This window comes from Gracilinanus agilis, chromosome 2, assembly GCF_016433145.1.
Source record: "Gracilinanus agilis isolate LMUSP501 chromosome 2, AgileGrace, whole genome shotgun sequence".
NCBI lineage: Eukaryota > Metazoa > Chordata > Mammalia > Didelphimorphia > Didelphidae > Gracilinanus > Gracilinanus agilis.
The window spans coordinates 268,039,732-268,053,278 of record NC_058131.1 but is presented as its reverse complement, the minus strand read 5'-3'; the positions used below and the strand labels follow the sequence as shown (position 1 = coordinate 268,053,278).

The following is a 13,547-nucleotide window of genomic DNA, read 5'->3' as shown; positions in this document are numbered from 1 at the left end:
GGTCATATAGGCTCTTGAAGCTTTGTATTTAAAATTGGCTTTTGGGAGGGAGAGTTACCATAAATTTTGAGGTACTTTTTGGAAAGATAGCAGGATAGATGAGTCTTTTATAAATCCAGTACTGCTACTCTGCTTCAGTCTGCTTTGTTGAATGTTTGAATCAGCTGTTCTTATTTTTGACTGGTGGCTTCAGTCTAGAGGCAGTGGGTGATCTACAATTCAAGAGATATGATATAAACTCTTCTTGTATGATATTTAAAACCTGATACTTTCATACTAAATGTCACAAGAGACATCTCCTTAACCAGCTGTCATAATTAAAAGGCATCAAAATCTAAAAATGGGGAGGTCCTACATATAACATTTCATTTTAGAATTCTTTAGTGTATATATTACATAATATCCTCCTTTCTTCTCCTTCTTGGTTGGGGATATCATCTCATATTTTACTGAGAATTTCTAGTTCCAGAAACAGCAAAGAGACCAGTGTCACTGGGCCAAAGAGAATGTGCTAGAAGTTAAGAAGACTGGAAAGGTAGAAGGGGTTGGTTTATGAATTCTGTGTTTGGTTTTGGAAGGAATAGGGGGCCAATAGAGTTTATTGAGAGGAGGGCAGTGGTGGTCACATGGTTAGATCTGTACTTCAGAAAAATCATTTTAGTGGCTGAATAGAGGATGGATTGGAGTAAGGAGAGACTTAAGGTAGGCAGACCCACTATCAGGATATTGCATAATCTAGACATGAGGTGATGAGAACCTGCACCAGAGAAGTGGCAGTGTCAGATGACAAAAGGATATCAGGAAATATTGTGAAGGTTAAATTAGCAGACTTTGGCAACAGATTGGATGTGGGGAGTAGGAGTTTAAGTAAAGAATTCAAATTGACTCTAGGTTGTTAGCCAGAGGGACTAGGAAATTGGGGTCATCTTATACTTTTATTTTTATTTTATTTATATATATACGTGTGTATATGTGTGTATATATATATATATACATACATACACATACATGGTATTGATTCTAAGATGGAAAGTAAGGATTAAAAAAAATTAAAATGAAAAAATAAGTGAAAAAAGATTTCAGAGGGGAACAGTCTATTGGAGGAGATAGGATGGAATGGAATCTCTTGAACAATGAGAGAGGTTAGCCTTTGTATTGAGTTAGGTCATTTCATCATTTGAAGCAGGGACAAAGGAGGAAATAGTGGCAGAAGGCACCTGAATGATAGGAGGAGATGAGAAAGAAAGGAAAAGAGGAAGCTTAATAATGAGAGATTTAATAAATTAATATTTATCATTTATTCCTTTTACATTTTGTCTACCTGATAGAATGCAAGCTCCTTGAGAAGGAAGACTTTCATTTTTTATATTATATGCCCCAAACTTCTAATAGTGCCTAGCCACATAGGTGATGCTTAATGCTTGTTGGGGGAGGGAAAAAAAGAAATAAAAGATTGTTGATGAATAATGTACATTATATGTATCTATGTGTTTTATCTGTCACACTACAATAGATTATAAGATCCTTGTGATCAGGATTTGTATCATAATCTAAACCTTGTACCTCAACCCCTAATATATTATTCATTTGAAGTAGGCGTAGTCTAGTACAGCAATGGGCAAACTTTGGCTGGTGGGCAAGATGCAGCCCCCTGAAATGTTCTATCTGCTGCAGGACATTATTCCTAATCTGACGAATACAATGAATACAATGAAACTTCAAAAGATTGCCTTAGAAAAGACTGACATGAGCATTTCCTTTCCTTTGGCTCCCTCTTTAAAAAGTTTGCCCATCACTGGGCTAGTAGATGGATAAATGAAAGGTAAATTTATGTATAAGATCCTTGTTTATTTCTTTCTATCTCTTTCCACTTATAGTCAGTCCCCATTCATATCACATTCCCCAAATGTCTCCAATACAATGGAAGTTTTTAAACTTTTTTTTTGCCATCTCTTATAAAATGAGCTAGAAAATGAAATGGCAAACAACTCCATTGTCTTTGCCAAGAAAACCCCAGTAGGGGTCATGAAGAGTTGAAAGCGACTGAAAAGCAACTAAACAACAACAACAAAAACAACAATTCTGGAATATTTCTGAGTAGATGCTAATGCAATAGATATTGAAACCTTTCAGATTCTGAAAGGGTATTCAAAAGAATTTTGTTGTTGTCAGGCATCTAATGCTATTCTTCCTTCCCCCTGGTTGATTTTGTGTATTCCCTGAAAAATGACTTATTTCAGTTGTTTTAAACCAAAACAAATAATCCTAAAATGTAATGTGATGGTTTTTTTTCTCCCCTTACCCCAGGATGGAGAAGTTTACTGCATAGATGCCCGTTTCTATGGCAACATCAGCCGTTTTATTAACCATCTCTGTGAGCCCAATCTCATTCCTGTGCGTGTCTTCATGTCACATCAAGATTTGCGCTTTCCTCGGATTGCTTTCTTCAGTACTCGGCAGATAGAAGCAGGAGAAGAGCTAGGGTATGTACTCTTGCTTTATCTTAGACTTGCATGTCTTTTCTCTAAATCTTATGTGTTTATATACATATACATCCTCAGATGATACTGGAGTCTGTTTCCCACATATTCATTCATATGATATACTGTTTGTGATGTGCTTGGCACAGTGCCTAGCACAGAGTAGGTACTTAATAAATGCTTTCTTCTTATGTATACACGTGTAGCTCTTCTAGATTCTTTGCTTCATTCCAGAAATGCTTTCTTCAGTTTTCTGTCTTTAAGGATTAGCACACTACTAATGGGGAAAATTTGGTGTTCAGTTTAATTTCATCTGGCCCATGTGGCAGAAGCTAGTCTATTTTTTCCTCTGCTGCTGTAAATACAGTACACCTTTAAGAATATGGAACAGTAGGACTGTAATTAGGTGGCTCAATGGATAGAGAACCAAGCCTGGAGATGGGAGCTCTTGGGTTCAGCTGTGTAAGTCATTTAACCCCAGTTGCCTAGCACTTAACCACCCTTCAGCCTTGGAGAGGATACTTAGTGTTGATTCTAAGACAGAAAGGAAGAGTTAATTTTAAAATATATATATATATATATACACATAATAGAATAATATTATCTTATTAGAATAATACAATTATCAATCATTATATAATTATTAGAGTATTAAATTAAATATTAAATTATTAGAATTCTTAGAATAATAATATAATATTAGAATATTGCTATTGTGCAACTTTTGAGGTAAAAATTCCACAATAAAGAAACTGAAGCAATAGTTCTGAGCATGATCAGTTTATTAGCAAAGCTGGCAATTACCAATAAATTGTATACAAGGCACCTCAAAAACCAAGGATGTCATCTAGAGGTTTACAAAAACATCTTTATAGTTGATAATACCTAGCAGATTTACATAATATTGAGTAAATATTAGATAATTTCCTAAAAAGGGAGAGAATGAAGAATTGGAAAGTTCTTGAGGATTTAACAAGTCTTCTTACTCAATGGCTGAGATACAGGTTTTGATTAATGAGATATTTTACATTAGCAGGCTATGATAAATTCTGATAGAAATAGGAAGCTTCCAAAAAGGGCACTAGCTTCTGACAAACAAAAACAGGGAACCTCCAAATGAGGAAGTACCTTCTATACCACTCTCCTATTTCCTACTCACCTTCAGCAAAACATTTTGCAGCACAATAAAGAAGGCCTAATTCACAAAGCAAGAATAATCACGATATAAATGGAGTTAGATGGTACAGTTCTAACCCCCTTTGATTTCATGGGAAGCATACCTCCCATTAATCATTATATATGCTAATTCTGGTGAGATTACATCCATATATATATATATATAATTTTGTATTAGCATATATTATTAGGGGCTAAGTTTGAGCAAGCTTTAGTACCACAATTAATATATACTAGTGAATAAAAGTGGAAAGACAGTTTTGAGAACTACAATAAGAGCTCACTTAAATATGGTCAACAGTAATGCTTCCACCAGAAAACCAAGTTAGCCATGTAAAAATCCAGAAAGAACTACACAATGAATTACTATCTCTGCTACCTGGGTGTACATTGCAGTTTGCTGAATTTCATTCATAATTCCTTGAGGTTCATGGACATTGATGATTATCTCTTTTGGGATTTGTCTCTCCTTATTTATATTGGGACACCAAGAGTGGTTAATAGTAATGCACTTCCCTCCCTGGGAAGTAGGGAGAATATTTAACAGTTCTGCAAAACCATTTCTGCTAAAGAATTAATTTCACTTGAAAGAAGAAAACAGTATTAGACATTTCAGCAATGATTGGTGTTGCTTCTTAGACTCACTTTTCAATTTTAGTAGAATGTTCCTATTTGATTTCATTTTCTAGCCCATTCCAAAATTAGGGAATAGAGACCAGAGAAATTTCTGTCCTATGAATAGATTCCTTTATAGAATTTGGGGGCTTACTCTCTTCCTATGCTTATGTCACTGTGCCCCCAAATTTCTAGTAGTCCTTACAAATAGGCACACAGAGTGATTATAAACTGATAGTTGTGGGACTTAGTAGTCTACCCCACATGTATTATACCACCTAGGGAGAAAGAAGAGAAGGATGTTCCTACAAAAATAAAACATTAACCTGGAGTTATTAATTCCCATGTTAACTCTGGAATTGAAGTGCCATTTATGTAGGAGTTACAAAAGAGATATTCCTAGACTGAATATTGCTCTTAAAATGAATTTTAGCACAAATGAATGCTTCTTATTTGTTAATATTGGAGGTCATTAAAATTCCTCTTAAATCTTTGCTTCATATCATCTTCTACAAATATAGTAGTATTTGTACTCTTGCTTCTGTTATTTCAGAGAGGGAATCTATCTAGCAAAGATTGTGCAGGTGGCAACGAAAAAATCTTTGTCTTAGTAACTGTCATGGACTGGTTTTAAAAAGTTACCATGAAAGTTTCTGAAATGTGAAGAAACTTAAATCTTAATTTTCATTGACACTGGTCTTTTCCAAGTAGTTAGGTTCTAGGTGTTATTACAAATAGTGAAGACAAAAAAGTGCTGTTAATACTTTCCTTAATTTTTATTTGTGGAATGGAGTCAGTAAATTGGATCAGTATAGGTTTTCATGGGTCAGAACTAGTTTAGTGAATATGACAAATTCAACAACCATTGGGTCCAGCTGCTTTGGCATTATTTAGAGTATATTTCACTTGACTATGAATGTCATGATGACATTATTTTGTACCCAATTATGATGAGATGGGGAGGAAATGGCTATAAGTAATAATGTCAGGATCACAATTAAACAATAGGGAGGAAATCTAATAATATAGCAAATAAAAATACAAGTACTCTGGCAAAAATAATAATAATAAAAGGCAAACTACCCTTTCTAATCTTGACACACTTTTCTGAAATGATGGAAACCTTCTGCTTTATAGGGATTATAGTTGTAGATTTTGATGAGGTTATAGGAGTTTTGTCCATGTTATTTTGTCCATGTCCATTTTATCCATGTTAGTCTTATTAAACTCTTAATTTCTGCCACCAGGCCATTCCTATTTCATCATTATGGGTGGACCCTGTCTTGCCACCAGTGATTATAGTTGACTCTGTGGGTATTTTATCAGTAGTAGTTGACTTTGTTCCAAAGGAGAAAAAGCCAGTTACTCTGACATATAAGCACCAGTTTGAGCTGACCCAAAGCTAAATTCTTTACTGCATTAATATAGGAAGGCCTAAGCTGAAACCCTGGACAAAAAGCAGGTAATAGTATCAAAATGGGGTGGGGGGGGGAGGGATGAAAGGGTCCTGTTCCTGTTTTGCTAAATGTTAAAAATCACAAGGCCTAACACAAATGGCAGAGAAAAAATTATCCATTCCCTTTATGGGTATCTAACTTCTTTCTCCTTCAGAAGATTAATTAAGGAAGGGGTACCACATAGAGACATCATTAGTTTGTATTGGTACAAAGGGCAGGTTTCACATGTGAACAGTGTATCCAAGAATCCTTTTCTCAGATCTTGATTGTAATCATGGTGGTCAATATCACTTGAAATGTGCATTTCTAGGCTAGTTGGGTTCTGTCATTCTGGAAATTCTCAATATAGACTCTTACCATAATGGAAATCATGTAAAGTCTAAAGGCTCAGTATGTACTTCTGCTCCCATGTCACAGAGATTTTTTCAGTCTGCCCTATAGTTCCTATATATAAGAAGTAACAGAAGTTTCTCCTCCTAATAATGATTGATGTATATTCAGCAGAGAAAGATTTTGCTTTTATGGGAGGATGTCCAAATAATATCTAATAGGGAAAGATATATAATTCCCTCTTTGGCCTGCTTCACAGATGATATAAAAGTAAGAGGGAGTACATTAAGCCATGTAAGATGGATTTCAGAACACAGTTTGCCAGTCATAGTCTTAAATTCTTTGTTTATGTGTTTTAGTTAGAGATTGGTTTAAATTCTGTGTATGATAAGGGGGGTATGAAATTTAGGAGTTATCCATTGAGCAGAATTGATTTGGGATAGAACTAAATCAGTGTCTGACTCTGTCTGAATCTACACATGCCAGCTGGCCATAATGGGGCAAAATCTCTTTGGGAACCTTTTTAGCCTCAAAATGAGCTATATCTTTACAATCAGGAAATGTGCTTCTACCCACTAAGTAAACTGATCTATAGTAACAAGGTAAATTTTATAATGACCCAACTTGGTCTTCTATATAAAATCAATCTGCAGATATTCAAAGGGAGTATAAACTAAAAGCTAAAGAGTGACCAACAAAGGCAACTTTATAAAAATTATATTGTTTATATGTCTGAAAAATTGGAGCAGTAAAATGAGGTATGACTACAGTAATGGCTGGGGCTACCTATACCCTTGGTGTTATGTCAATAATTCCCCAAGTACCAAAATTGCTCCTCTTATGAACAGAAAGATATATCTGATGATAGAAACCCTGAATGAGGAGTGGCTTTCTTTCTCTAGTCATCTAGATCCCATTTACCTATTTAGCCTTAAACCGTTGTTTACATTTTCCAAGTATGCAGTATTATAGACAAGGTTCATATTGTCTCCTTGAGAAAGGGAGAGATGAAGAACAGTTGGTGTAGATGGTTGCACTGTGCCTGTCAGTAAAATGGCAGGCTTCTATGAGTGCAAGCACTCAGCTGCTTCAGTTACGAAATGAGATGACAAAGAGATAGTTGGTGTTGCCCTAGATGATGTCATGGTTGGAGACCACAGCAGCACCTGAGTACCAGATGCTATCCCTCATAAAAGACAACTCGTCAGCATACAACACATAATCAGGATTCTGCAAAGAGATATCGGAAAGATCATGATAGGGTTTTCCAGCCATGTACACTAGAGAGTAACAATCTTATGTTAGTAACTCTCCAGAGATTGGAGATCAATGTAGCAGAGTTGAGAAAGGCATATTGCTTAAGAGTAATATTTTCTTTCCCTAGCAAATTCACTTCCTATCTAGGAAGTCTCTGATCAGAAAAAGCTTGATTCTTGACAAAATAAAAGGTCTTCAATCTCATGGGGCCATAACATGATTAGAACTAATTCACAAGGTTTCTCTACTAAAACAACATGGTCATAGCCTATAAGCAGGGAGGTGCTGCAGCAGCCACAACATCAAGGCACACAGAATAATATACTACTGGGTGAGGAGAAGGGGGCAAAGTAAGGACACCAGAGACCATCTCCTTGTGCCCATGAATAAAAGAGAAAAGGGCTTATTGTTCTTTATTTTGCCAGTCCTGGGGCTGGAAGCAATAACAGGATTTTCTTGAGCTCAACTAAGGAAGTAAGATATTGAGGGTCAAGTTGAAGAGGTCTTTTTTTTTTTTTTTTTTTTTTTTTTTAACCTTTACCTTCCATCTTAGAATCAATACTGTTTATGACCACTTTTCTAGGCAGTAAGGGCTAGGGAATGGAAGTTAAGTGACTTGCCCAGTGTCAATATAGCTAGAAAATGTCTGAGGCCAGATTTGAACCTAGAGCCTTCTGTCTGCCTGGCTCTAAATTCACTGAGCCACTTAGCTGTTCCTACTATAGAGGTTCAGTAACAGAATTTTTAGTAAAAAAAAGTTAGAGGTTTAGCAACCCCATCAGAATGATGGAATTTACTGGTAACAGTGTCTAGCCACAGCTAAAATGATATGCAGCTGTTTCTTATTCTTTGGAGTTGATAGTTGCTAGAGAGCCTGTAAGTGCTTTGGGGAAACAGAACAGCTGCTGGCAAATAATGAAGCCAAGATATTCCACCTGAGGAAAACACCACTAAACTTCCAGTTTAGAGACTTTATGACCTCTCCATGAAGCTGGAAAAAAGTTTGCAGCTCTCTTCTGGGTAGGTCTGGATACTGGGTGCCTCTAGTAAGAGTTCATCATCAAACTGCATCAGAGCAGAGTCCTTGAAGGTAATAGAGGTTAATTCCTGTTACAAAATCTGGGAGAACAGGGTGGGGCTTTCTACCTACCCTTGAAGAGAGACTGTCATTATGTCCTCTTCTAGGTAAAGAAAGGCAGACAAGTATTGTGAATCTGAGTGAAAGGGATTATTGAAAAAGGCTGAGCAAAGGTCTGTCACAGTAAAACAAGTAACATCACTAGGAATGGAAGAGATATTAGTGTTTGGATTAGGCATTACTGAATGCCTAGGTAAAATATTAGCACTAATGGGATATAAAAAAGCAAATTTTCTGTCAGGTCCTGGTTTTCCTAAAAGGCAGAATAGGAATGTTACAAGGTGACTTGAAGGGAATATTAATACCTTGATCTCTCAGGGAATCAATAATGAGTGAAATACTTTCAGTAGCTTCTCTAGGTAGGAGAAACTGTGACACAGGCAGTGGTGGTCTCCTTTGGTCTTAACAATAACAAGGAATCTGACTTTAACAAACTGACATCTAAGGATAAGGTAGCTCATAGAGAATCAGGTTTGTTAGGGAGAAGGCTCAGATTCTTTTGGGTTTTATGACCCCAAACTAGGACATAAGAAAAGTAATTCTTCAGAGGGCCCTTGAAAGTCTAGAGAGTCCTCTGAAGAATCCATCACAAAAGTGAATAAGAAAAGGGAGTCTTCTGGGAAATGTAAAGATAGAGAACCATTAGGGTAGTATGAAATGGTGGCCTTCAATTTGCATTGAGGCACAAAAAGGAAAGAATATTTACTTGAGAGAGAACTAAATGTGATTTTTTTTTAAAAGAGATAATTTGAGGACAGGCTTGGGCTGTCTAATAGCTCCAGCAATATTTTGGCACTAAATGGAATCGTACTCATGATCTAGGATCATTTTAAACTGCTTCCATCATCTGACAATCATAAAATATATCAATAACTGTAATAGTAATGTGGGGATTATCAGTGCGGGCAGAGGTGAAAAATAAAAATGGGCATCAAGGAAAATAAGTTCATCATCACAATCTATAGTCCCTGCCTTTGCTCTGCACTTTCATGCTGTAAATTTCTCTTGATTTCTTTTTGGACTTCCATTCTTATTGCGTTAAATCTTCAACACACCTTTTTAGTAAGATGTCCCTTCTTGTGACAGTAAAAACATTCACGTGTCTCTCAGTTATCAGTAGGAGTGTGAAAAGGAGCCAGAGATGTTTGGGCAACCAAGATTGAGTTTTTTGCTTATGTTTTACTTTCTTTTTTTCTCTTCCTTCATAACATTAAGCTATACTTTTCAGTTTGCCAGTGGTCTTTTCATGCTACCCAGGGCAACTTATAGAAATCATTTTATATTTCTGGCATGGATGGGCTAACAAAGACCAAATTAATAGTACTAGCATCTCTCAAATTGATTGGATCTAACTCTGCATATCAGAGCATTTTTACACAACTGGTCATAAAGGCAGTAACGAGTTATATTCTCTTACTAGATGAGTTTGTGCAATTTGCTCTATTTTTCAGGAAGAATGGCTATGCCTCTATTTCCTTGATTAAGGATGTCCTAGCTTGTGATAGCTGTGAAATTGGTTGGGTTGTAAGGATTCTTTTGGAAGTCTTGCAAAGGTCAGTTGAGAAGACCCCAACCCTGGGCCAGCTGAGGCAGTCTCTAGGATGAGAATTCTTTCCCCAGAGGAGAACAGGGTTTCTATTAACTCAGTTACAGCTTCCCAGGTCAGATTATGACCCCTACAGAAGGCCTTAAATTGGATTATTATAAATGTAGGATTTCTCTAAAATTTAGTAGTGTTTCTCTTCCATATGGAGAGGTCAGTGGGACTGAAAGGTTTATAGAGTCTTAAAGACACCATATTTCCTATCTAGGTGGTATTATGTATATATAATATCTTTCCTGGAGAGAAAGTAGCCAAGTAGCTCATTTTCAATGAGCTGTAGCCAGTCCTTCATTTTCAAAAGAAGCAATATTTCTTACCTTAGTAGGAAGAGGAGAGAGGAGAGAGAGAGAGAGAGAGAGAGAGAGAGAGAGAGAGAGAGAGAGAGAGAAGAGGACCTTTTAAGAGACCCCAGGTATCAGAGATGCCAGCAAAATCTATTGTACAAAAACTATTGGATATTTGCTTTGGATGAATTTGTTCAATAGCCAGCCTAAATTTCTTTAATAAACAATAATCAGAAGTACCACCTTGAGGCCAGAATAATTTATCAGCTGAGTCTCTTACAAACTTAGACCAAAGCTCACCCAGTTTAATAGTGTGCATCTTTGTCATACCCACCTGAACTGAGAGTTTGTCTGGTTCTAAGATTTAAGGAACTTTTCCAAGAGGGATCCCATTGTTATACTAATGCTATACCCATCACTATCTTGAGGCATCCTTCAAAAGATTTTTTTGTTGTTGTTGTTAAAAACAAAACAAAACAAAAAAAACTCTTTCTTTTCTTAGAAAATCACTAGTAAGAATCTCCCTAGGAATGCTCTTTCTGGATTTTCCTTAAGAGTTCTACCAAAATGGGAGCAAAATAATGCCCATGAAAGTCTTGCATGGGAGTTAATGGGAATTAACTAAATAGGATTTTTCTCTTTTGCTTACAAAAAGGAAATAAAGTAAGATTGATTTTAGACTACAGCGATTTTAGAATCAGATTGAGTTCAAATAGTGCTTCTTTGTCAAGAGTCAAAAATTAATTTCAGAGTCTTATTTTCAGTTTCTTGAACTCAGGAATTAATTCAGTGTCTCTGGAATTTTCCAACTTTTAAGAGAGAATCCTCTATAAAAGGAATTTCTTTGCAGAAGAAATATTATCTTTTCTAGCTTGTAGGAGAGGTTCCTGTACCTGGAATAGGGATTTTCCTACCTTCAGGAGAGACTTCTCTATTTACCCTATCTGAAACAAAAATCCCTTTGTCCTATAGATGATGTTCCCCTCATTCAGGGGCTTGCCTTGACTCAGTGAAATTCATATTGAAGTGGGAATGGGGATTGAGTCTAATCTCTGGGACAGCTCTCCTTAGAGAAGTCTCTCAGTTAACTGGAGCACTCTAGGGCATTCCTTGGAAAGGGCTAGGTCCCAGTGCTTGACCTTCTAGCTGGCTTACCAATTTTCATTATAGACATCTGTAATAAAAACAAACTGAGGCAACACAGTTCCAAGCACAACAATTTATTAGCAAAGCTAGAAATTACAAATAAATGGGATCCAAAACTTATCAGAAACCAAGAATACCATCTGGGGGTTTACAGAGCATTGTAATAGTTGATAATGAGGCTGCATATAATCTTGAGTAAATCTTAGATTATTTTTAAAAAAGGAAAAAAAATGAGAAATTAGAAAATTGGTACAGTCCCTAGGGATGACAAGCCTTGCTGACTGACTGAGATACAGGTTTTGATTAATGTAATATTTTACATCAGAAGGTTATGAGAGCATTTGACAAAAACAGGAAGTTTCCAAAAAGGACCTCCAAATCGGGGGGTGGTACTTCTTATACCTATTCTCCTATTTCCCAATTGTTTTTATTTATTAAAATATTTCTCTTAAATCATATGTTTTAACAGCATAGCAAGGAAATCCTACAAAGCAAGGGTAATCATGATATAAATGGAGACTAAACACTACTGTTAGATTTAAATTAATAACTCCAGGTTCTTATTTTCCATAAAGTTTATTAATAATCACTTGAAATAAAGAAAGCAAATAGGTAGAAGTTTAAAACCTATTTTCTAACCTAAGTCTGATCATGTGATTGCTGTACCTGCATGACTATCAGCCAGCCTCTCACATTGCTGTCCAGGGAATAGAGACAGTTGTGAGTCTCAGTACTATCCCTCTTATCTCCCATCCCATGTACATATCCCTGTGCATTTCATGTTCATGGATGTAGCACTGGAATGCAAAATGGGATGAACTAGTTCGATAATCCAGGAGGCGGGGAAGGGATGAAATTCCTGTTCCACAATCCCCCCACCCCCACCCCCCCTTCCCGAGCACATTGAAATCTCCCAGATTTACATGCCTAGTCTCTCTTTCTAAGATCTCCTGAAGATTGGTCTTTTAACTCTGCTTGAACATTTCCAGGAATAGGGACCTTGCTACCCATGAATACATTCTGCCTCATTATACATATATTTAATTGTTCTTTCATATATGAGAGAGTTAGCATTATATAGTGAGTGGAGAGTCACCTTGGAATTAGGAAGCATTCGGGTCCATCTCTGCTTCTGTTACACACTAGCTAAATACCATAAGTATCATTGACTCTGTATTCTGGGCAGTTCTCTCCAGCAGTAACTTACCACTGAGTGGCCCCACTTGACCAATAACATCGCTGGTCCAGGTGAAAAAGACAAGCAAGATTTTATCTTATTCTGATTACCTTAACTGGCCATTAAATAAAACTGAGGTATATATCATGTCTGATTTATTATTATTATTATTTTTTAAAGTGTCAGGGGCAAAGGGGAATGGCACAACTAGAAGCCAAGTCTAGAGATGGGAAGTCTTGTGTCCATATTTCCTAGCTGTGTGACCCTGGGCAAGTCACTTTACCTCTATCACCTAACCGTTGCCACTCTTCTGCCTTGGAACCAATGGACAGTATTGATTCCTAAGATTTTTTAAAAAGAAGGGAAAAAGCAATTCAGAAAAACCTATAAACCCATCAATTATGCTTGACAGTATATACACTATTCCACATCCTTAGTCATGTTCCTATACAGTTGGGGGTGGGGTTGGAGTCCTCTCCCAATTTGCAGTGTATAAATTCTTTCAAATGAAATTTCCTATAAGATCTTGAACTTCCAGCTATGGGTAAACAGCCTTTCTGTGGTTCCTAGATAATACTAATCTATAAAGCATTCATGGACAGTTAATCTCTTTTCCAGCATATGGTCTTCATATTTTCTTTCTTTTCCCCTTGTAAATTTATTTTCCCCTTTTCCCCCTTCTTTGTTTAATAGTTTGACTCCCTGAAGCCTAGAACCCTGCACCTAGCTTCCACTGTACTGCCATGAACCTTTGGCAAAATGAGAATGAAAATGCAGATCACAGTATCTTTTTGACCACATTAACCTCTTCCTATGGGCCTTTTATAATAGAAATCAAAGTCACTAAAATCTAGGAAATAAACTTTCAGTGTTTACTGTCTAGA

General features: G+C 36.5%; 1 protein-coding gene across 1 annotated transcript in view; it reads left to right on the top strand.

Moving 5' to 3' along the window:
* Positions 1–13,547, top strand: part of EHMT1 (euchromatic histone lysine methyltransferase 1) — a 307,779-nt gene that overhangs the window by 293,247 nt on the left and 985 nt on the right. Inside the window, exon 26 of the mRNA XM_044663911.1 lies at positions 2,308–2,483. Within this exon, the coding sequence (XP_044519846.1) occupies positions 2,308–2,483 (176 nt within the window). The remainder of the gene's footprint in view (positions 1–2,307; positions 2,484–13,547) is intronic.